Source organism: Musa acuminata, chromosome BXJ1-3 (genome assembly GCF_036884655.1).
Source record: "Musa acuminata AAA Group cultivar baxijiao chromosome BXJ1-3, Cavendish_Baxijiao_AAA, whole genome shotgun sequence".
NCBI classification, from domain to species: domain Eukaryota; kingdom Viridiplantae; phylum Streptophyta; class Magnoliopsida; order Zingiberales; family Musaceae; genus Musa; species Musa acuminata.
The window spans coordinates 31,556,769-31,582,351 of record NC_088329.1 but is presented as its reverse complement, the minus strand read 5'-3'; the positions used below and the strand labels follow the sequence as shown (position 1 = coordinate 31,582,351).

At 38.3% G+C, this 25,583-nt stretch overlaps 1 protein-coding gene, 1 long non-coding RNA gene and 1 pseudogene across 5 annotated transcripts; all 3 read right to left on the bottom strand.

Moving 5' to 3' along the window:
• Positions 1 to 1,301: 1,301 nt before the first annotated feature.
• Positions 1,302 to 4,155, bottom strand: LOC135624757 (uncharacterized). The gene is made up of 2 exons (XR_010491788.1): positions 3,822 to 4,155; positions 1,302 to 1,678 (listed from the first exon to the last, which is right to left on the bottom strand). It is a non-coding gene; the product is annotated as an uncharacterized LOC135624757 (long non-coding RNA).
• A 3,114-nt stretch (positions 4,156 to 7,269) lies between these two features.
• On the bottom strand, positions 7,270 to 8,458 carry LOC135624730 (protein SPIRRIG-like; annotated as a pseudogene).
• A 293-nt stretch (positions 8,459 to 8,751) lies between these two features.
• On the bottom strand, positions 8,752 to 24,713 carry LOC135624713 (protein SPIRRIG-like). 4 transcript variants are annotated; one of them, XM_065128637.1, is made up of 11 exons: positions 24,593 to 24,713; positions 23,285 to 24,418; positions 22,393 to 23,080; positions 22,199 to 22,301; positions 21,009 to 22,108; positions 19,217 to 20,861; positions 15,684 to 18,773; positions 10,827 to 11,135; positions 10,420 to 10,726; positions 10,141 to 10,287; positions 8,752 to 8,889 (listed from the first exon to the last, which is right to left on the bottom strand). In XM_065128637.1, exons 6-7 carry the CDS (start codon positions 20,662 to 20,664, stop codon positions 16,904 to 16,906), a joined length of 3,318 nt encoding a protein of 1,105 aa, XP_064984709.1. In that variant the 5' UTR covers positions 20,665 to 20,861; positions 21,009 to 22,108; positions 22,199 to 22,301; positions 22,393 to 23,080; positions 23,285 to 24,418; positions 24,593 to 24,713; the 3' UTR covers positions 8,752 to 8,889; positions 10,141 to 10,287; positions 10,420 to 10,726; positions 10,827 to 11,135; positions 15,684 to 16,903. The 4 variants fall into 4 exon arrangements, with proteins under 4 accessions (XP_064984709.1, XP_064984682.1, XP_064984699.1 ...); XM_065128610.1 differs by having other exon boundaries at positions 23,378 to 24,418; XM_065128627.1 differs by having other exon boundaries at positions 21,009 to 22,043; positions 23,378 to 24,418.
• Positions 24,714 to 25,583: the final 870 nt, after the last annotated feature.

Genomic DNA, 25,583 nt, shown 5'->3' with positions numbered 1-25,583 from the left:
CTTTACCGGTCATTGGTTGGGCTTCAAATCCGGCCCAAACCAAGTCATATTCGGGCCAAGTTGGCCCCTAACCAGGATATAGGATTATCTCTTAATCCTAACCCTAATTACATGCAAACTACGCAACTGAAAACGTAGTCCTAAGTAAGCTTTCAACCGGCAAACGTCAAGTCTCCTTCCGGCGAGCTTTCCAGCGATCTTCCGGCCAACTTCCAATACACCTTCGGATTTCTTCCGGCGGACTCCCAGCAGGCTCCCGATCTTGTGGCGAGTTTTGCGAGTAGCCGAGCCTTCTTGGTGAACTTCGTGAACCTCCGATGATCTCTTTAGCGGACTTCCAAAAATTTTGACAAGTCCCCGATTTCTTCTCGGTTGGTTCCTGCAGCATCTCCGACGAATCTTCGGACTCTCAAACACTCATCGAACTTGACTCTGGTATCCTTGCTTTATGTTTTCAGGCTATCATAGTTAATCCTGCATACTTAACTCAATAATATGGATTAGATCAATTAACCCATCAATTGATTTTATCATCAAAATTCGAGATTCAACAATTTTGCCTAAAACCCCCTTGAGCCCCATCGGTGTGGCCTGCCCGCCGGTGTGGTTTCTATCATTGCGTGATCGTCACGTGTGCGGGTTGCTGCCTGTGCGGCTGCCTGCACGATTAGCCTAATGCTCGGCTTGTGCCCGTGGGTGGTTGTCGTCTGGGCGTGGCTTGTGCCCGCGAGTGGTTGCTGCCTGCACGGTTGTCGTCGCCTACGTACGACTGGCCACAACTCCTGCCTACGCATGGCCATCGCCTAAGCACAGCCGCTGCCCACGCATGACCGCCGCTTAGAAAACTAGACTCTTCTTCTCTTTTCTTATCATGTCAATCTTCTCTCTTCCTATCTTTTTATCTTTTTAAAGGAATAGTTAGATTGATGGTTCAGGTAGGTCGAGAGAAACTCATTTATTAGATGTCTCATTTAGTTCTTAGAGATTCTATTTATTTATAGACGAAAGTAGAGGATCTATGATAAGTTATTACGAGAGTTCCTCCCATCAAGGATATCCCCTCAGGAATCCTTGGTCAATAATTATTACCAGAATTCAAATAGTTCTATTATATATCCAAAATCCTTGATTGTTTCTATTTCTTGATGACTGCAACAGTTCCTTCAGTGGGAGCAACGGATTGACTGCTTGATCTAATTGGATGCATGACTCACAAAGCAAGCAGACTCTGCCCGGGCTGTTCCCTCTGAACAAAGTAGAGTTCTTCAAAACCCAAAGCATAAATTTGGTCAAGGAAGAGAATGACAACAGCTTTTGAGCTTTTTTAGAACAGATTTTGGGCTCCGATAGAATTGGGACATGTTTTCATTTGATAGTTAGAATAGTACTTTCGTGCTGCATCGCCTGCAAAAAGGACACAAAACATCGAATTCTGACTACCAGCTAACGGTCCTTTGAGGGCCTCAAATTGATGTTGATTAGCTACCAAGTGGCAACAAACAGGCATTAATAGCCACCTGATGAGTTCTTTCCCAGGTTTCAAGCTGCTTCCTCCTGCTTCACATCTGCAGCATTTGTGCCACACTTGACCTAATTGATCATTAATTTCCTTCATTACTAGCATCTCTTTCTAAGAAATGTCTCACTTTTGCTGCTGATGCTATGTTTTGTGCTTAAGCTGCCTCCTTCCAAGAAAATGTAGTTTGTTGTGAGATGTAGACAAGTTTCATGTGAAATTAACAGCAGCACTGTAATTGAACATAATTTGAGCTTTGAAAGTGATGAAATCACATACAAGAAATAAATATGAGTGATGAACTGAGGATTGTTTTCTTCAAGATCTCATCAGCGTGCAGCTGCTTTCGATCAATGTGAGAAAAATGAATCACAATTACTTGATTCGAATATTTGAAAGGAATGTAAGAAATTGCTTCATTACTACATATGAGTTGACGAACTCTTCGAGTGCTTTCTAGGAGACATTTTTTGCAGCAATAGTTTAGCCATTACTGCTGCCTGGATAAGAAAATGGTCAAGAAATACTGGATGCATGTAAAGACACATACAGAAAGAGGGAAGAAGTAGAAAGGAAAGCATCTTATGGTGCTCAAGAATTTGGTGTATTTTTCTTCTCTAGAAGCAAAACCAAATCCATCCATGTTTGCTAGCCTATGGACTAAAGACAACAAATCCAACCGCAATTAAGTACTGTCAACTTTGAGTAAAACCTTTTGCCGATGATCTAATTGCTAGTGCAGCACTGCACAGACAGGAGTATTATGACACAAATGTTAGTATGATAAACTTGATAATGATATAGAAAATGTCACATCCTGCATGCATTATTTGCAGCAATAAAAACAGAGTTTTTAGTCAAGGAATTTTGGATTGATCAAGTAGATATCTTGCTAAAAGTTTAGCCATATCAAAGCCAATGGCTATTTGCCTTTATCATCAAGAAAGTGGAAATCATCAACAATTGAGCCTCCCTATCTTCCTGAGGTTGCAAACGGGTTTTCCAACGCAGCAACAAAGATGATTAACTGTGCTAATGGTTGTCAAACCGAAAGATAGACCTCAAGCACTTGATCTGCTGTGATGAACAAGCTAATGGTTGTCAATCCAAGAGCCTCTCATCTTCAGTTCCACACTGTCCAATAAATGCAACTTCGAGTTCTTCATCTTCTGCAGTCGTGTCTTTTCAACCAACCATACAAATAAGCTGAGCTAAACAAGTCAAGTGAAAGGCCACTTTTGCCATCTTGATGTTAAGATCAAGTGACAAGGTATTGCTCGTCATTTCATAAGGACAACCCAAAGTTGCATGCTTGCAAACCACTAAAGAGGAGATACAGTTCTCGATCTCCTCCATGCAGTAGCAGTAAAGATAACACAAAGGTGGATGACTTCCAAAGTTTTTGTGGCATGGATAGCAATTCTTCAGCTTCTTTGAGATAGTATGGAAAAGGGATTAGTGCTCTTTAAAATGAGAGGAGAGAATTGAAGAGAGAGAGAGAGAGAGAGAGAGAGGTATCAGGAGTGTTTGCACCAAGGAAGGGAAGGGAAGATGTGGATAAGACTATCTAGATTTGAAGCCTCAGTGCATGCTTGGGAATCTATAAGCATCAACTCCAATGAAACAAATGCTACAAAACAAACTATATCCAAGTGGATGTGCAGGATAGGGTTCTTTAAGAATATGGCAGGAGTGACCAGTGTTTAGGAAAAGATGAGTCTTCCTGTGTGCTTCACAGAGAGAGAGAGAGAGAGAGAGAGAGAGAGCGAGCAAAGGTCCATTGTTCCGCAGTACAATATATAGATACAAAAAGAATTGATGACACTGTTGCCATGAGCCTTTCATCAAACCCAGGACATATTTTCATCCTAGAAAAGCCTATTTTTTGTTCTTTTGTGGAGGGAGAAGAGGAAAGGGGGTTTCAAAATCACTAGGGTTCTTGACACAAAATAAGAATTTGTGGGTGTGAGCACAGTCTGAAACGCATGATTTATTTGGTTTGACATGCATGCAAGTATGAGCAGGTAGGCTTTTGTCTACTTGTAGGTAATACAGGAGTACTGCTATCAGTCTCATAGTCACAGATAAAGAAGAAAGAAAGTCAGAGATGCATGTGGAGGTGTTTTTAATGGTGCTACAAACCAGATTGAAAATTTTCAGAATAGAACATATCTAAAAACCCAACTTATTACTACAAAATTAGTAATAATAATCCCTAGTATTAGGAAACAGAAAAATAACAGCAAGAATTAATGTTGTGGACATGTACAAACTTCAGCTACTTGAATTAAGCACTAGATCTGACCTCTCCATTGTCTCCCTGAAGAAACCCTGATGAATTAGGGTTAGGGTTTTCATGTGCTCCCATCAGCAGATGAAACTGCCAGATGATCTGAGTTTTTTTTCTCCCTGTGGAGATCCATACGACGCACAGATCCAGGATATGATCAGATCATGCTGGCAGCTTCAGCTACTTGTGGTGCACACCGTAGGAAGATGGAGTATCGACATGAGATCAATAGAACAGTAGTCATAGGAATTAAGAAAAGAAGAGAAGAGAGGCTTTTGATGGTTGTACAGAAGGAGGCTTTTACAGGAGGGGAGAGGAGGGGATGATGAGAGGAGAAATATATAGGAGAAGAAAGGAAGAGTGCTAATGTGAAGGGGGTTATAGCTTTTATCATTTAATTTGTGGAAATGGAGGTTGGCATTGACTATAAGAGGAGTTAAGAATAATTTTATGGCAGTGGTCCCAAAGAAAAGGCAATTTAATGCTAATGTCTTACCTGCAGCCTAAGATTTCCATATATTTTCCTTGATCTTTAGAGAGAGAGAGAGAGAGAGAGAGAGAGAGAGTAGGGGTCCATTTTGCATGGAGTTTTCTATGTAATGCATATAACTGTCAAGAAAAGGAGTGTATATCATCTTTAACCCAGGAAGCTCAGGAGACATACTCCTCTCTCTCTCTCTCTCTCTCTCTCTCTCTCTCTCTCTCTCTTTTGTGTTGTCTATTAGGATTTTTTTTGTATATAGAATGATGACTTTTATTGGTGAAAGGAACAGTGCTGCCCTCTGTGGCAGGCCCAGTTGGTTGCTCACTTGCAGTCATTAAAGACATCAGCCTCTAAGCGGCAAGAACTGATCTAAGAACTGTCCCCTCTCTTTAAGGAGGTAGAAAAGGAGATGTGTGAGGCTAAAAGCTTCTGCCATGCATCATTTGCATGTAATTTCCCAGGAACTGTGCATCCATGGCCGGTCTCATGTATAGAACCACAACTCTCCAATACAGTTAAAACTCCAACCCCACTGTCATAAATGATGAAAACATTCACATATAATTTGTCCTATATCTTTGTTGTTTAGTAAGCCATCCATGGATGAACTGTGAAGGTCCATTGCCAGCAGTATCAGTGATTGAAGTTGAATCAGCTTGAGGTTTAAGGGTCAAAGTCTGGCAGATAGGACAGCCGAATGAACAACCAGTTTAGAGCTGTCTTCTAAGCCATAAACTTTAATGAGTTCAGACCAGTAGGTGATCACAAGATTGTAGGTGTAACTACTGCCATCTAATGTTGAATTGGTCAGCTTCATATAAATGTGGCCATTTACATTTATAGCTGCAAATTTCTATATGAGGTTACAAGGAGATGGATGAAGTTTATAAATTAGGATATGGTGAAATCAGGTGAAGGCATATATGTTGTTGCCCCCACATGGTCGACAAAAGCAGTAAAAGAAAGGAAAAAGGAAAATCTGATAAGCAGCAATTTTCAGCTAAAAACATTTCTGTAGCTTCCTTCATAGGCTTCCTGTTAACATATGATACAGCAGGGAAAACTATGTCCCAAAAAGAAATATTTGTGAGATAGGAATGAATTGTAACTCATATATCAATCAAAGCATATTGCTTGACTGATGTGGGTGGGGTTAATCAGATTGGGGCATTGTTGTTTTTCTCCTCACAGTTTTCATCTCTGCAATCTTGCTACAACGCAAGGTTTATACTTATTGCTACATCTACCTCACAAGCCACCTTATAGATAGGTAGATAGACATCAAATCACTCTCTAGTAGCTTGGACTCTTCCATGCTTCTTGAGAAAAGCCAATTTGGCTCTATTGCGATCTGAAGAAGCACAAGCAAAAACAATTTGTTGCTATGTTAATCAGATGAAGGTCTACACCATATAGTCTGAAAAGAAAACAAGAAAAAAGAATTGACTTGGACAAAGTGATGAAGGCCTGTAAACAGAAGACTCAACGTACTGCAATATACATCTTGCATTTGCCACAAACTTCAATAGGCCTATGAAATGTTATACATCTTTTCTCAAGCAAAGAATTGGCATCTGTGTCTCAAGGATATTATGGATTATTGGTTTAGATTTTCATATTGCTCCTGTAATTTCTAGAGCTCATCGCTACACCTCGAAGAACATTTTTCTCAGGTACTGTACTAGGAACATTCTCTCGGTGATGGAGAGTAAATTTATGATCCAGTGTGATGAGATAACTTGATAAGATAATTGATTCGTTTAGAAATTGAACTACTAATCGAAAATGCTTAGGTTTAAGTTAACAATAATACATCACTCTTATAAGTCAATCTAGATCTCAATTCACTTTCGATACGAGACTAAATCGAAAGCATTAGGATAAAGATTAGGATGAGTTTCTTCCTGGTAGGTAGCACGGTAGAATCCCGACTGACGTGAGAGTTGAGAGGGAAGAGAAGGATGAGAAGATTGGCCATGTGATGCAACATGCTCTCCTTTCCATTCTTTAGTGAGTGGGGGAATCTGCCATGCTCAATAATGAACAAATGAAGCTGCCAAGCATGACCTAGCTTTGCAGCAGCTTCACTTTTTTCTATCTTAAGTCTTTTCTTTTGTTAGTCTCAATCTAATAATACAGAACTTTTTTGATTTCATGCAATCTTAAATCTTTAATCATCAAATCATGCTGACATCTTCACTGATTCACCCCTAAAGGTTTTTTTAGTCTTAATCTAATAATACAGAACTTTTTTGCTTTGATACAATCTTTAATTTTTAATCATCAAATCAGGGTGACATCTTCACTGATTTCCTTGGGCACTTTCTGAGGAAGGATCGAGTCAAACTTTATTTGGGAATGATGATGGGGATTGAGGATCAAAAGATAAATCAACAAGAATTTTCTTTTTCCTGGAATGGATAATTTGTTTGAACAGACAAGATAATATATACAAGCACATAGAGACAAAAGCGCATGCCCAACTTGGGTGGCCAAAGCATCTGAAAGGAGATTGAGGCGTGACAAAGTGAAAGAACCGCTGCCAATAGCATGCAAAGATCTCGAAACATTTCATGTTCCATCTTTAGTCAGCTGTCAAATGACAAAGGTTAGGAAGCTGCAGGCATCACACCATCTCGGTGCAATAAACGGTCCAAAAGTAAAAGCTAAGCACACGCGAGTCAAAGAACGCTTTTCGAACACCGCAACCGGCAACGAGAACAGCAAGAAAGATGAATCAAACACAGATCATGAAAGCAGCGAAGAGGATTGTAATCTGCAACACACCACAGTCAACTGAAGAAAGCAGGAGATGTAAAGCAAACCACATGAAAGAACGGAGAACACACATTGACTCGAAAGGAGTGACAGGTAAATTACACCGAGCAACACTTGCACTGACTCAGAAGCAGTGACACATACTGCAGCAAGAGGCTGTCAAATAGATGCTACTGACTTCAATGTGTGTCATCCACAAAATGAATGAACAATGGGTGCTAAATGACACTCACGAAAATAATCAATGACTATAAATAATGTTAAATTAAGCAATGTGTGTCAATCCCCTTGTCGAAGCCCTTTCCCACCTATATTACCAAAAGCTAGTCATGGTGCCACCGGAATAATTTATGCTCGTCCTATACAATTTTACAGGCATTGCTTATCATGTATTTATACCAAGACAGGTTAATCACGATCAACTGCATGGGATAAAAGAAGCCGCCCTGCTCGCAATGCTTTGCTTGGTCGTCAGCTCAATCATCATTCCACCCGTTAGCTATCGGAGCTTTTAATGCGATGATGAATAATGCTTTTCTCTATCACTTTCAGGCCAGCCTGTGGTTACTCGAATTCACTCGGAATGCACCACCGAGTTAAGAAAACCATGCCCTGAAGGAGAGGACACAGGCTATATCAAACATTTGCAGATCGATCCAGCAATGTCATCCTTGCCTTAAGAAGCTCTCAGGCTATCCTCCAGAAGGATCCATGAGAGCAAGTGCCCGCTTGAGTCACCGCTCAACAACTGCTTCAGATCGCTCGTAAGATGGAGTGTTGTAACAGGATGCTTGTGGGATTTGAGCACTCTGTGCATGATCAACTTGTACTCCGGTAACCTCCCACTTAAATCCAGCCTTCCCACTTCATCGGTCAGTGACTCACTCCTTCCATTGGCCTCATCTGTGGAACAGTGCACCATGTTCCACACCTCAGTGCTCCGCTCCGGTGGCCCGTTACGTACCAGTTTGTCTTGCCAATCAGAGTGCATCGGACTCATCACTGACAAGATAAGGTCAGAAGGGAGTTGCGAGGTGTTCACCACCGCAAGGCAGTCCCCTTTGATGCTCCAAACTGTAAGCATAATTCCTGCGCCCATCACAACTATCCCTGTGAGTTCATTCACATGGACAGCAGAGACTGGTGCCAGGAATAAAGGAAGCTGCTTGACAAAGACCAGGTTAGTTAAATCCCACAGAATTACACTACAGTCTTCAGATCCCATCACGATAAGTGAGTAAGCCTGGCTGACATGGAGGCACATTATCTTGCCAGTATGGGCACAGAGGGCCCTCATCAAACTCAGGCGGTTGTTTTTGTCAAATCTCCAAACTGCAACAACGCCATCATCAGCACCAGTCACAAGAAACTGTGACTGACTCCAATGCATTGAATCTGGTTTCCACCATGAAGATTCTCATGAGTCGAAAGAAGCTTATCCTGGTCATAGCTCATTATTCTCAAACTTCTATCGGGGAAACCCCAAGAGAAATATTTGTTATATGTCAATGGTTTGAGCAGGCTATTTTCCTTAGCAATGAAAATCTTTTCAGTGAAAGTCACAATCTGAGAGATAGAAGAAGAAGACTGACGGACTTGCTGGGGCATGAGATTGGTGCTGTAACAAAGAGGGTGAGGGGGAATTTTCCTGTCAGTTCGTCGCTTAATGTGGGGTTTCAGGAATAATTGCTTAGGTGTCTGCCCAAAATGATTTATCTGAGCCAGTATTGAGGCTTTCATGGTAGGGTCTGAAACTGAATCTATGTCAACATTTCCTTCATATGTGTAGTGATAGAAAACATTAATAGCTTCTTCAGCTGCCTGTGAAAATTTATGATAAAAACAACTATAAGAACTCATCAGATCTGGCATAAGTCCAGAGTGAAACAGAAAAAAAACTCAATACTGATCATAAACTTCATATTAGTCTTCCATACTGTAAATCAGATTAAGAAAAAGCCACCATTATTTTCTACTATATTTTCATGGGCACTGAAATATTCCTGAAGATGATGCATCTAAAGCTCATGCACTTTGAAAATCATTGCTACAGTTTATTTCAAGTATTTTCTACTATGCTACTGTTGAAGGTTACACAGAATGGCAGGGTCTGCAACCTCATTAAGACTTTACAACAGATTGTGAAGTCTTATTCACATACTGGAACCCTCAAAGGTATACACTTTTCAGCTTCCATGGACATATTCACCAAGAAATTATTTTTTTATGCAAATTTAATAGTTTGTTTCACTGTATAAAGTAATGTCGAATTCAATTTAATTTAAATTTAAATAAACAAAATCGGCGGTGTCCTCCAATAGGAACTTGAGAATGGGGATTCAATGCTCATTTAGAGTTATTCAAGTTTTCAAGTAAGAAGATTTTAGGATTTTTCTGTATTGCTAAATGTTTGGTATTCATAACCATGGTTTCAAATACTGGCCAGACCAATCCAGTATTTGTCAGCCTAACCAAGAACTGCTAATGAATTGTATAGCTTGGTAGCGGTTGGTGTTTTTCTTTTTTGTTATCTCTTCAGCAATACCAAGCTGTACAAGTCTGTACACTGACCAGTATACCAGTCTGACAAGTTGTCAAAACATACCCAATAGTCAAAAGTTGCGTTCTCTAAATGTTGACAATAAAATCAGGTGACAAAAACTTCCATCAAAAAGAATGGAAATGCTATATGGGTCATAATCCAACATAGCTAAACTAACAAAGAAGGGACAGCAATTCTAAATAACTGAAAAATATAGGATAAGCGATATGGAATGGGTAAAACAGTGAGTTCATGCTTAATAAAAGTCAGTCGTCTTCTTGGTAAAGGAAAAGGCATACATCACCTGAAACATTTGCCTTGAGCAAGAAATTTTTTGTCGCATCTGGTGACAGGGTACATGGCATGCATGATTTCAAACCATATTTTCCTCCACATGAAGTAAGAAAATTTTTCTTTAAGCAAATATAATTTTTGCATGGATAACAAATTGATAGGTTGGTTGGAGATCATACAAAATTTAAGATCATGATCTATGAAGTGCTAATAAAAATGTTGAGTTTAGAGCTCACCTTCCCCCTCTGCTTATATCCAAAGATGAGGTCTATCCAGCAATGCAGATTTTCAGAAACATAATCTGCTTCCAAAGCTTCCCGGTGCTTCCTTATGAACTCTCTAGCACTGCCTTTGGCCCAAGGGGGCAGAACTACGTCACCAACCTGAGAAAGAACTTCTTCTGATTCTCAATGCACTAAATGTAAACAATGATATCCAACAAAATCAAGGAGAACCCGTATGCATATTTATGTTGCATTTGCAAAAGCAAAATCAAAATTTAGCTCTTAATATACCTTTTCACCTGATTGTTTTATGCCCAAATCTAGATTAAACCGATTCTCTAGAAACTCAGGTATGTAAAGGAATTCGGGGATCATTTCCTTTACATCTGATGTGTTACTCTTTCCAGCTGCACTTAACCATGTATCTTTTACACTATTAAACAAACGATCTGCATGGTCAAACTGGCCCCCCTGTAATTTCTGATTTTCAGTACTGAATGGTGGCAGCCTTACGAGATAGAAAAGAACAATCCCGGCACTAGAATAGTGAAATCCATAGTGAAATTTTGGGACATCAGGGTCATCCCAGGTTTCATATCTGAGAAGGCACAAATATGGAAATAAGACATCCATAATATGAATTTTCAAACATGTGCACTAAAGCAGAGAAACTAAATTTAGTGGAAAATCGGACTAACCATTTCCTGAATTCATCCTCTCGCTCTGCTGTTTGGGATCCCATTGGTTTATCAAATTTACGGAAACTTTGAGGACTTTTCAGATCCAGAGTTTCACTCTCATAGTCTGCAAGAACCCAGGGAAATACTGGATATTGAGTAAGATCACTATAGCCACGTCCAGCAAGAGTGTTCAGGAGCATGAGGTATTGAAAGTTGCTAATTTCTCCATTTTGCCATCTCTTTAAGAAGGACTTAGCCATGACCTTAAAAATATGGCTTCCTTCATTGCCTTCTTGTTTTGATGACCCAGATATTGTTGTGTCCAACCTGTCAATTTGTTCTCTCAGGGCCATATGGAATTAGAATGTTGAATTACACAACTATAATCATGATGTGCAAGAGAGACAAAACAGCATATGTAGAAACAAAAAACCACCATCCCGGACCTCCAGATGCATCATAGTGACATAGAAGTAAGAACTTAAAACCCAGAATCACATTAACTCTACAATATGAAACAGTGATTCAGGTAATTATAACTAGGGATCACCTAAATGGGTATAGTTTAAACTTCAAAGAATTATCAAAACACAAATAGATGAAAGCCACATGTCAAATGGCGTCAACTTTGCTTGATAACTTATTGTTCGACTGCAAATATTGTACCACCTGGGAGATGTTCCCTTTAAGTCATTTCTCATCATTCAAAAACTAAAAAGAAGATACTATCTATACTTTTGTCTCATAACATCTCATTTATTTCTCATAATACACAAGGATTCAGGTCAACAAGGGCACATGTTTTCAATAGAATTAGTTCCTAATTACAAAAAAACAAAGTCACCAAAGAAGACTCTGATTAAAAAAAAAAGGCAGGTACCAATTGCATATTTATGCACAAAACTTCATTAAATACATCACAATAATAAGAGGATCTGGTTGCTGATAAACTGCATAATTAGCTTGTAATTCAGTTTTTTTTAGAAAAATTAAACCTAGTATACTTTTCAAATTGGATGTATTGAAATAGGCTGTCATCTTCTGCCACATCCCAGATTTATAAAAAATAAACCATTATTTCAATATTCATAATTTAAGAAGACTTTTTTTTATTTTTTGAATTCAAATCCTTGTCTTTACAATAATAAATATTTTTTAACTAAAAGAAGATCACATTTTCTTGGTAAGGCCACAAGTGACAAAAAAGTTTCTTCCACCCAAATATCAGATCTACTACAAAGTAGTAGGCTACCCTGAAAATAAATATAAAAGAAAAATACATCAATAACCACACATGCTAGTAGGAACATTTGAAAAATTATAAAAATAATTATAATATTCATGAAATATATATAAATGTTAACAACTTAATACGAAATAATAACATATTAATTCATTATGAAACTCATATATCTGAAAAATAATGATAATTCTTATCCAGTAAACAAAATCATGCATTAGTCATATACAACACATCTCGATGATATATATAACAATCAAATAACAAAAGTATATATCACACCTAATAGTACACTCCCAATAATGGATAAAAATACATACTCTATGGGATGGATTCCTCTTAACAACGGATAGAGAGAACCCATATCGCACTCCCAATAGCGAATGAAATGATATCTCTTACTCGCCCAAGTGGGAACACATTCCTCCCAATACCGAATGGAGGAACCATCTAATCGTCATGTCCGACGACTAGCTAATCCCCGAAAGAAATCACCCTATTTGCCCTTAACGGGGATCCATAAACAATCATGATCATTTATTTACATACATACATTCATTCATGCATGTATCTAAGAAATAGTATGATAAATATTATAGAGACAATGCTTGATGAATGATCTATTAGACTATGTCCATTGGTGGAACCACACTGTATGGGCCCTTAGCTCCTTTCACAGGCTGTACTTCCAATGTGAACCACTAGTATAGTTACATATTCTACATGGTAACAATCACATCAATATCATAAACTTAATCTAAAAGAAACTGTAGAAAACCAATAATCATTTCTAAATGACACATTCAAATAAAATTTTTAAGTTCATCAAATTATAAATGCATGAGACATCAATCTCTTAATAGCCTTCAATCAACTAGAACCCTAATAAAAATAGCCTAATTGACTGAAACCAAACTAAATCCAATTAGGACCTAATGGAACCAATCTTAAATCCTTATAAAACTGATCTAGAATCACCCTAAACTGATCTAATTTAGATTTAATTGATTTCAATTAGGTCAAGTAGGTTTGAACTAGTCAAGTTGTTTTGAAATCACGTTAAATCGGCTTGAACCGATCAAACCTGTCTGATTCAGTCAATTAACAAGCTCAAATCAATAAGAGACGAAGAAATTAGACGATGTCACATAGTGCTAACCCAGACCAAACTGACCCACCTGAGTCTTAATGGTCACATGTGCCGCATATACGTTGAGGTACTAAGTTGGGTTGAGGTAAAATGGTTGAATAGAGATACAAACTTAGTCCTAGGTACTATTAAGTTGGGTTGAGGTTCAATGGTTGAATAGAGAAATATATATAATGTCAGTCACATAGCTAGGTGGACCTAAGCTTAGTGGTCTGGGTTGAGCCTCACCACTGAACTGGGTCACGCTTGACTCGCAGGCTGGGTCGTGCCTAACCACATTGGTTGGGTCATGCTTGACCACATGGGTTGGGTCATGCCTGGCAACTTGAGTTGCACTGTGCTAAGCCACATGAGCTGGGTCGTACTTGGCCATATGGGTTGCATCATACCTAGCCACATGGTTGGGTCGTACTTGGCTACATAGGTTGGGTCATACCTAACCACATGGGTTGGATCATAACCTGGCTACATAGGTTGGGTCATACCTAACTACATGGGTTGGATCATACCTGACTACATAGGTTGGGTCATGCCTAGTCACATGGACTGAGCTGTACCTAGCCACATGGGCCGGGTCATACTTGGTCACATGAGCTAGGTTGTACTTAAGCATAGGCTGGGTCATGCTTGACCACACGAGTTAGACCATTCCTAACCACATAGGCTGGGTTATGCCTAACCATATGTGCTAGGTTATACTTGGCTACATGGGCTAGTCTAATCAATCAATTTAACTCAGGTCAGACCCCCAATTTGACCCCTCTTATTAAATTAGATTTTAATATTTTTAATTATTAAAAATAACTTAAATCCATGAATTAAATAATTTAGATTCATGGTCTTAAATTTAAAATTAATTAAATCATAAAAATTCACACATAATTCTTGTAACATAGATATATTTAATTAAATGAATTAGAGCTATTTGTTAATTCAAAAATAAAAAATAATAATAAATCAATCTTAAATTTATTTAAGCTTAAGAGACACAATGTAAGTCAAATAGTCATTCTAAAATAAAAAATCAATTATTATTTATTAATCATAAAATTTTGAAATTAAAACAGTATTATGCATCATAAAATTCTAGCAATCCTAATATCAATGAATTCAAAACATAAATCAAAACTGATTGGAAAAGAATAGAAGATCCAACCTCTCCTTAGAGATCCTCTCCTCAATCCTCACATCATCGGCTCTGTGAGGAATGAGTGAGGAGCCCTTTTATATAGAAGAATATGAGGTCTCCCAAAAGATAAGTAATAATTTAATTTTTATTTTTAATTTATTTTTATTTTACTTTCACACATAAAGATAGAATTATAATATTTATTTCTTATGGTTTACACACAAAAATAGAATTTAAACTATTTACTTTCTAAAATTCTCATCACTCATTAGGAAATACATCAATTAATAATTTAATTAATTAATAAAATTTTTAACTTATCCATATAATTAAGGAAATCAATTTTAATCATTTCCTTAACCATACTATACAAACAAGAAAGTTAATAATTTAAATAAAATATATTATTTATGGTAATTAATTTATGTTAAGAAAAATGATCGATGATTACATCTTTTCACTTAAAATCATTACTTACAGGTTGAGAGTATTTATGATATTCGTAATATTCTATATCTCCTACGACACCACCATAATTGTCTATTATTTTTACTAGATTTTAAAAACAATTAAGGCCATTAATGTTGTTCTAGAAAGAAATCAAGAGAAAAAAATCTATATAGAAGAACTACAGTGACTCTTCAAGCTCAGAATTATGCTTCAAAGTTCAAATGGAAGGGATCTAGTAGTGAGTCTGAAAGAAAGAAAATGTGGGAGGGAGGGTTTCCTTTGTATACAGTTATTTATGCTTGATTTTTTCTTCATTTTTCATAAAGCAAGGACTGGTCTACAAGTCAAAACACTAACAGCTAAAAATGGAACTTGATTTTTATTTAATTTTTGGGTAAAAATATAACAGCTCTTATAATGAGAAGCATTACAACTCCTAAAGAAATCTGATGAAGTTTCAGAAAACCCTCCTTTCCACTAAATATGCTACAAATAAGAAAGATATGGAATTAAAAGAAAAGATTAAAAGAGTAACTAACTTCTTCATATTTCAAAATTCACATTTGAAATGAAAAAAAGAGCAATCAATTATACAAAGCACCAATCAATGTGGAGTCTTGGAATGGTTAATGTAAATAGCCTTCACCCTACAAACAAGGAGGCGATTTCCATGGCCAAAACCTTGGTCATTTATATTGCAATGAAGCAAGCTGCAGAAGACTCACCCTCTTGAATACATCTGAAGTAAAGATGCATATGCTAAGTGCTTTCTATTAGCATTCACATCTGAATTCACAATATGGAATTATTGAGTGGTGCAGATCATGACAAACTTGAGAACCACAGTAAGACAAATAAAGCAGAACAGGGAAAAGAGAAAGGTAAAAGCAAATGAAATGAACATACATGGAATTCCATGGAAGATTCATAGCAATCAAGTTTTTGAAGACTTCGTCTCTCTCCTTCTTGTGGAAAATCAGAAGATCGTTACATCCATCCATGCTAAATATCTCAATAGCAACAGGGCGAAGCTAGTAATCACATTTCAAGAGTTCATAAATACTATCAAGCTTCCACATACGCCATGGATGTGGCAGGTTACTACTGCTACAAACCTTCTCCTTTCCCCAAGCACCTCCATTATATGCCCATGCTCTTCCACCAGCAAATGCCTTTGCTGGTGTGCTCCATGTTGATGAGGATTTTAGCTGGAACTCGCTGTTACTTGAAATATCCATTTTCACACCTAAAGCTTGATCAATCACAGATAGTTCATCCTCACATAATTTTTCACATATGCAGCCAGAGTCATCAATATAGAAGTTTTTGATAACATATAAGCAGAGCTCACCTAAAAGAAATATACCATCATGCTTATCAAGACCCACAACACGTTCACTATTATACCTGAACCTTATCTTTTCTGAAGGTTCAAGGTAAGGCCTGATAAGATATTCACCATTATCAAGCAGTTCCTTCTCTTGCTTATCCACTGAAGCTCTCATATTATCAACCTCAAAAGACAACTGCCTTGGAGAGCCCAATTCAGATTTTGTGCCCTCTGCTATCTGAACAGAGAAGGAACTTGACCTGATGCCAAACTCCATGGCAAAGTGAACACTTGGTTCATGCATACTACCATGACCATTATCATTCCACCCAATCTGAGCAGATGATAAGCTTTCGATTTTAGAACTTTCTTCTTTAAATAAGGTCTCTTCATGGTCACCACCATCATAGCCCTTTTCCTGAGCATCATTTGATGATAAATTAAAACACGAATCTGATTCGGATCCAGATGTATGTGCATCATTTTCATGTTTTTCTGTAACCACCTTTGGATTTTTCAGCATAAAATCTCTGGCAAGGATATTACAAATTGTATCAATTTTTAGTTTGCAACGTTCAAGCTTTTTACGCATCCGATATGGTCCTTCAATTGGACAGAGCTTCCATTCAGGTTCTACAGAGGCATGCAGTATAGGAAAAATCCCTCTTTCATGAACAAGTTGTTGAAGCTGAGTTTGCCACTCACTTTCAGCATGAAGAACCCAACCATATTTATCCTGACGAATAGATCTTAGCTCAGTAGACATTAGATCTTGACTAGACTTGAGTGCATATCTTCACTCATATATTTGTTCCCAGTGTTTTATATCTAACTTTGTAGCTTCCTGTGCTTTCCTACTAATTTTCCCCTTACGACAACCTTCCATTCCCATTATTCTGACCCTTGGAAACTTTGCCAAGCCAGCTACATATTGCAGCCACATAATAGATGAACATTGTTCCAAGACTTTGTTGATAGTTTGCTCAGAGCTCTGAAGCCAGTAAAAAAATGAAGAAGGCCTTCCTGTTAATAACTTATCCAGACCACCATGCAAAACATCCAAAGTATGCCCTTGGTTTGGCTTCGAAACAAGTAAGTCTTCAAGTGCTGAATGACGACGCACTAATAAGTACTTGATGATGTCCACTGCCAGATTTTGAGCAGCTGATCTCTTGTCATGGAGAATAGCAATTAAATTTACACACAGACAACAAATCAGATAAGTATCAAGATTGCTATGGCAGAGTATCAGTTGCTTGTTAGCAATTAACAGCTGCAAAATCATGCATATATCAACTGATGATTCATCTTGCAGTTCTTTGAAAGGTAAGCCCTTGCCTGTCTGAGATTGAAAGCCTAAACTCAAAAGCAGGTCATCTTCACCAATGGACTTCAAGAATGAAGGTAAGAAGTAGTACATTATAATGTGATTTGCATTTTTCAAGATGGCATTGATATATGCCTCAAGTTGCTTGCCTCCCCTGGCTATGGACAATATTCCTTTTCCTGCAGGTACTGCATCTTCCACGTGACCATCTTTGTTAGCAAGTTGTAACATTGACAACACAAACTCCAAAGTTCTAATTACCCCAACTGGCTCAGGAAAAGATCCCATATATAAGTGATCAACGATCATCCAGCAAAGAGAATCTAAATTTACAGACCAACAATTCTTATCAAGCTTCTTATCATCTTCTTCATCATCATGCAAGAGGCGCCTCTCCAGAAAGTTCATCAATCTACTTAAACACAATCCCTGAAAAACTAAAGTAGACTCAACATCGACATATAGTGGAACAGACTCTAATATATTCTCTACAGACTGGGTTGCTTTCAACTGTTCTGAGACAACATCAGCAAGAACTTCAGCAATAAAATCTAATGTGGCAGCAGCTCCTGCAGAACAAGGACCACCTCCATAGCCTGAATTATCAATTTCAAGTAATAGCTTTGGGTTTATCAGAAAGAACATGCTTGTGGCAGATGATTCATGCAAAGTTCTTATATCAGGAGATGAATCAAACTCATTTAAAGAAAACGATCTCAAGGATGGAGCAGCAGTTAATTTTGCTTTTGCATCACTTTCACTACTAGTGTTGCCAATCCATGAAGTTAAAGCAGGAATGGGAGATGTACTAGGTGTTGCTGCATCTTTCAGGTTTGATCTCTCAGACAGGGCTAAAGAACAAGGCACACTCATAGAGGCAGAGCTGAGTGAATCAGTTGGCTGAATGGGAATTTGAGTTCCATTGGAATCAAGGTGCTCAATATCAGGCACATTAGAAGTAAGAGATACATGCCTAAAACTTTGTTCATCAAGACTCTCGGTCTCAGTTTCGCCACCTTCTCCACTAACAGATATTTTTGGATTTAAATTTGTTGCATCACCTCCTACTTCAGCATCACCTGAAGGATAATTAGGTGACCCTTGCATTACATCAGCATTGCCCAAAGGATAATTAGGTGAACCTTGTATATCTCCAGAGCTAATAGTTTTTTGCTCATGAGGAAAGCTTCTAGTGCTCACGGAAATTTTCACAGACTGCACATTCTCTAGAGGCTCGCTACAGAACATATTTTGAGAATCCTTTGCATCAACATCAATGTTCTTCTCCTCTGGTGCAACAGTTGTGAGATTTTTGGCCATTTTTAATGCGCAATAAGCCCTGGGTAGCAGTATATTCAGTCACAATGCAAGAAACAGTAACTCTTTAAGAAAAATATATTATACAGAAGTTAGGAAAGTGCCTAAATTTGTAATGAAATTAAACAAGGTTTATAATCTCAGTCCATCACTGATGCAGACCGGTGGCCAGACTCGTATGGTATCAGAACAATTTAATGTACTGATAACAGACAGAACAGCAAAGGAGAAGCAAAACTTAAATAAAAGATTAAAATTTCCTGATAACAGACAGTAGGCTTACTGCCTGATGTACCTATTTGTACGGTAACAGTCATATTCAACTGAACCTCCTGGCACCATAAGTGGCCCAAGCAGCAAGTGGTACCAGGTTGAGAATTGAGATAGGTTGGTTTTTTGAACCTTGGAATTAAACCCATGGATTGTCAGAAATAAATAAAAATACTACGGCATCTAGCAACAAACCTCACACAAGAAAAATATAGATCAACGCAGCTTTCAAGAAACTCTGTTCTCCTACACACAGCAGAGAATGGTGGACATGTTTTTGCCAAGTCAACCATGAACCGCAAAATTGAAGTTGCAGCAATAGGTGCTCCTGTCATCCCACTCATTAAACATGAGGCATATGTCTTGTGCAATAAAGCTTCACCCCGAAGATCTCCTGCAACATCTGTTGTTGCCTCTACAAGCTTTGCAACTAAGCTACCATTGAAATGTGACATATTACCATCTTGATTAGCAATCATTGATTGCATACTAAATCTATCATATGTAGCCTTTGCCATAGCAATCAATATTTCTAACAGGTCTAAAAATTTTAACTCGCCATAATTACCATCATTTGGCAAAAGGGAAAAGAAGTCAAGCATGCGGACCTCGGGTACTCTTGGATAGACAGCCTTACCAAATATCAAACAGAAGAGGATATAATATATTTCAGGAGAATCATGAAAACTTGGAAGAACACGTGACAACCCATGGTAGCTTCCGCTGCTCTGAAACTTAAAAGAAAATGTAGGAGAAGAAGAAAGACAAACTCCCAGAAGAGTCATGATCCATCTCATACTGGTCGGGTGTACAGCTTCATCAAGGAAAAAGGCAATCAACTTGGATGAGACAGTCTTATGCCACTGCTCAAGCAACTCTTCAGCATTAATAGTTACTTGTAAATCAATAAGCATCTCCAGTAACATGTTTCTCACGATAACATGCTTTCCCACTCGAACAATTTGATCTTGTGGAGTCAATTCAGGTGGATCAAATGTCATAAGAACAAATCTGACAACAAGTTCTAACTCAGAAGCTAAAAAACCATCCTCAAGAATGACGCCAAGCAACACTACCAGCTTTTCTAAAACAACAACTTCCACATCACCACATTGCAGAGTTACTAGTAAATGCTGAACCAGGTTAATATGATGTAAGATTGTCAGGTTATGATGTCTATACCAGTGCATGGACACCATACATTCAAGAAATCCAAGAAGAGCAATTTGAATTGGAACAGGGGCTCTAACCCACAATGTCCAGTCTAACAAGACATGCTCAACCATGTCAGCATTTGAAAGGACAATACAGTCTGAGTTAGCTTCTGACAAACCAGTATTCTCAAGTTCGGAAAAATGACTGATTGAATCCTTTTGAACAGAATATTCATCCAGATCTCCATGTGAATCAACTGAACAAATATCATCCGAAAATTTTGGCAAAGAAAGATCCTCGATACTTGCTTCTGGGGAAGTTCCAGCAGGGAAACTAGTGCCCATTTTTGCTTGAAGCCTTACTGGTTCAGTAAAGGAGGCTTCACATGCTGCTATATGAAAAAAAATGTCAAGTGAATGCATGTCAAACAGTGACATCCTGCGGTGCAGAATAAGTGCGAGCAAATGATATCCCCTCAAGGATTGCATGTCCTTAACATTCTGTGGACACTGCTGAAGTCAACATGCAAGTAATCCCAGTGCCATGTGTAGCATCTCCTTAGTTTCAGAAGCTTTAACAAGAACAAGCACAATGGGGATTCCATCAATGGAGCGTATGCTATCTCCAATCATGAATTTATTGCAGATGTAAATATCTCCAGAAAGACGACCATAGCGTGGTATACCTGTAAATTGAACAAGTGTTACTTCTCAAAAGAGATTGGGGAGAGAAAGAGAGCAAGAAAGAAAGAGAGAGAGAGATGAAAAAAGAAACATGTGTTGCTTCACATATCCCATGAGGTTACTCCCATAAATTCGTGTACTTTACATACCACCCATAGGAGAAGCAGCAGATGAGGTTGGATCAACAAGATTGAGCAAGGACAATGTTCCAGAAGCTCATAATGCTTCTGAGGATGTTCCATCAAAAGCAAAGATGGGCTTCTTGCCAGAAATCTGTAAAGAAAGATTTGTTAATCTTTCCAAATCCCAAACAATCCCACTGCAATCTGAATTAGTTGTTCCCTGTTTGCCAGAACTATCTAGTCGTTGGGAACTCGAAGCTATGGGCAACTCAGCTTCCACAGAATCTAGCATTGCTATACTACCCCCACCACATGCTTGGTTTGGGACAAACCTTAGAAGATCTGAATCTTGGAATAGTCCCCTATATCCTCGTCCAAGAATATACATGAAAAAAATATTACCTGAAGTGAGCACCTCCTCATAAAGATAACAGCAACAAAGCTTCCATGATAGATCACTGATTTTTGCACGAGAAAGTGGTGTACCAAGAGTAACCTGCAACGATTTGCCAACAGGAGACAGTGAGTAGCCAAGCTTTCCTGTGTGTATCAGCTTTCCATTGACATACAGATATGCTACACTATTTTGGAATAACCCTGCTAATGCTTTAGGCTTACTATGGACAACTGCAAGGTGATGCCACCTTCCTTCTTCCATTTCTACACCAGGAAATGATAACGAGCAAGAGTTGCTTGTTGCTAGAGTTAAGACACCATTTTCTTGGAGGAAGAGCTCTGCATATAGTACGTCCCCATCATTCATTGCACCAACAGAAAAAATACGCAAAACCTGTCCATCAGAAGCATTCCTTTTGCTAAATCCATTCCTGGACACTTGCACTGATTCTTTAATTTCACTTTTCAGTAAATTACCAAACTGAAACCAACAAACAAATGAATAACCGGCAGCTGGAGGCCAAGTTCTTTCTCCTAAAGACACCTGGATTGATGCATGACCCACTTTGCTCATGTCCATCTCAACAAACGGAGCTACAGAAACACCCTCCGATCTGATATCTTCCATTTGAATTAATTTCTCCATCATATCAACAAAAAGCTGACCTGAATTTTTCAACTTTAGTAATAGAATATGTCTCACCAGAACTCGAAGTTCAGAAGAAGACAGCCTAATAACAAAAGAATTATATGTAACTACAAGCAAACAAGTATACACAGTAGTTGGACATAACTGACTTGCAATGCAGCATTACACAAACCTGAATGCTGCTAGAACTTCCACAATTCGCAAAACATGTGTAAGTAGTAGAGATGAGCCCTCAAGGAATGGGCTTATGGTCTCCAGCAAAAGTGCAACAGATCCTAAATAATTGTAAATACAAGAAAAGCATAAATGCTGCATCCAGCATAATAGAAAACTAACAGAGACTTCATATAATATTTTTTGCCTTACCAACAGAAGTCAAATTTTCCTGATTGAATGGACCAGCACAAGCAAGCTTCTCAATAAATTTCAGAATATCCAATTGCACTTTTGGGGTAAAAAGAAACAAGGATTTTACAAGAATGCCTACTGCACTAGCATTGTATATCCGCACACCATCAAACCTAGACAAACCAAGAGCAACAGTCAAAAAAGAATTTGGCTCATCCTTTAACGTATTGGAGGAAGAAGCATTTTCTTGAAGAACAAAAGACAGTGGAAGAACAGTCTCAAGTGCAAGTTCGAACAACAACTGGACAACTTGTTTCTCACATTCCATGCACAGCAAACCAGACTCAGAAAGAAGCTCATAAAAGGTCTGGGATGACATAATTTCATGGAGTCTCAATCGGTTGACAGCATTATTGCATACCCCAGCAGTGATAGCTCGCATTAGAAAACTAAAAACTTTCATGGAAGATTGAATGTCTTTATGCTCACTGCTCTGAAATCCATGTAACATGATTAACAGTAGGGAAAAGCCTGTGGCCTCCCCGAAAACTCCCTACGTTGAATACTTTGCTCCAAGGATACGCCATATTGCACCTAATATGTCGCATTTAGCATCATTTTGAAGTTTATATTGAGATCCAGAAACATTTGTGACCATCCCACTCTTGAGAATCTCAACAAGTGCACCTAATTCTCCTGGATGAGCCTGATGGGAGAGAGAAACTTATTATCAACAAGATGAAAGAAACAATGTTATCTGGGAGTCATACTAAGCCTTTAAAATAGTAAAAAGCATTTTCCACAGTAGAGAAAAGAAACCTTTAGAGGATAACTTGCAAAGCAAATAACTCCTAGATGAATACAATAATCTACATCAAGCAGAATTAGATACTATTACTGTATTGCATACCTGAAGAGCATCTTCAATAATCATGTAAGACAACAATCGAAGAACACCAGAACGATGACTATCTGATATTAAAAAGGGAAGAATGATGCTGACCCCATTGGATGATCGGAATGATTGTTGGTTAGATTCAGATCTCCTTAACAAAGAAAAAATACAATCCCATGCTACAGCTGTAGTCCCTTCATGTTCAAATACAGAAAATTTGCCAGAACTAGAACCCCTTAGGTTGGATGAAGAAAGAATGATATCTTTGTTGTCGATATGTTTTCTGAAGCTGCTAAAATTTGATTTTGTCTCTGAACCATGGAAATCCTGTTTTATGGCCCCACTCCAGAAAAAAACTTGTTCTGTTTCAGATCATCCAGTAGAACCTCCAGAACTCCGACCTCCCTAAGTACTTTCTTAAACTTCTGATCGAAGGACAGGAGCTTAACAAAGAAAGCAAGGACAGCATGCTTCAGACTTGCAGTAACTGGTTGCTGCAAAAAGCAGCAAAGTGAAAGCAATTCTAGTTCAGGAATACAGTTTACAACAGTCACAGCATGTTCTAATATTTTGAGAATAATTTCCTGTAATGATGAAGGAATGCCTGCCATGTTAAGGATGAAGAGTGGCAAAGTTCGCAGTTGCTGACACAACTTGTAATTGTCAAGATGACATGAAAATCACCTCTGCCTGCAGTTCCACATTGTCAGCCTTCAGAAAGATATCTTGAAGCATCTGTATAGCTTCAAGATCTTTAACCTTGAAATCACCTTTCTCCTCATCACCAAGCCTATCAAAAGAAGGTGTCCAACTTCCGTGGTTTGTGCCTTTACTGAGTAGATTTTAAAGATTTTCCACCAGCAGGTTCTACATGACCTGTTTGTGCTAAATTCACAAGAACATCAAGTAGCTTTATCAATGCAGGAGAAAGATGCGGCGATGAGGCATCACTTTGACTTTCCAGCTGCCCCAAACTTTCAGCTGCATTTGGATCATCCAATTCGAATGACTCTTCATGTGACAATATTGAGCTGACTGACTGCGCAACCTGAACCTTTTGCAAGCTGGATAATTTCAGGGCAAACTGAACAAGAAACTGATAGCCATGTGCATTGTGTACGTCTCCCCTAAGCCTAATGGAACCAGACTCTGGAGATAAAGTAGAAAAAGTATTGCATTAAAAACAAATCACCTGGCTAACAATTGATGGGAGGCAACCCATTATTAGTTTAAATTAGCTCCAGCTCAGATGATAATTTGGCTTGATCTAAGCAAAATATCCAAGTACAACAATTAAAACAAGACAATGTGAATTCAAATTACCAGATCTATATGATAATTCAACACATTCAAGTAGCAATTCTACTATCCCCATGGTGTACATGGCATCGCCCTTCTCAGGACTGTCAATCTTTGACAGCCATCAAAAGGACCTTTATCTAAACACAAGACCAGATAAAGCATTAGATAAGATAACACACCAAAACCAACACTTTTTGCTGAAGACTCATAATAGGATAAGATAAACGAATAAAGAAAGTAAAAATCAAGAAAAGCTCCTATAAACTTCATATTATTTATTTCACATAATGAAACCAATAATATCATAAGCAGTAAAGAATGATAGAGATGTCTCCTGCCAGCACGATTAAAGTCAACAAGCACAACAACAAAATCCCATAATGTCTGAGCTACTACGGGAGGGATATCTAGATCTTTTCCCACATTGAGCCTTGTATTAAATAATAAATCTAGTCAAATTTCGAGTATTTAATTATCTTCTTATTGTTTCCTAGTAAAGTTTTCTTATATCTCTTTTTAACTCTCTTTACAGCACTAATTCTAATCATTTCACATCATGAATCATTGTATTCATAAATCCTCCAAATACCATCTTATAGATCACTCACTCGGGCTTACTCTCTTTCTCTCTCCTTGTCCAGATCACCATCTCCTTTCATCCTATTCCTCTGCCTCCTTTGACAATCTTCTTCCCTCTTCTCTTCTTCTTTCTCTTTGATTTGGGTCATGGTATGCACTTTCGAATGGTACCGCCCGGTACAGGTGGTACGTATCGGTCCAACGGCATACCGGTATGCTGACCGCCCGCTACCAGACGGAACGTGCTATAGTGCTACAGTAAGAGGAAGAAATACTTAAAACCGCTCGGTACGCCCTGGTGTACCGCTCAATATACGGTACCGTATCGTACCGAGCCAACCTCGAAACACCGGTATGGTACGGTATTGCATACCTTGATTTGGGTCATACCAATCCATCCCCATTCTGGCTATCAATCGACATTAGACCAAGC

Bases quoted from the DNA above. Each gene is read 5' to 3' on its own strand.
- LOC135624713 (XM_065128637.1), bottom strand. From the start codon at position 20,664: ATGCAATCCTTGAGGGGATATCATTTGCTCGCACTTATTCTGCACCGC. The intron at 18,774-19,216 runs GTTTGTTGCTAG...ACTGCTACCCAG, and splicing joins CTATATTTTTCTTGTGTGAG to GGCTTATTGCGCATTAAAAA.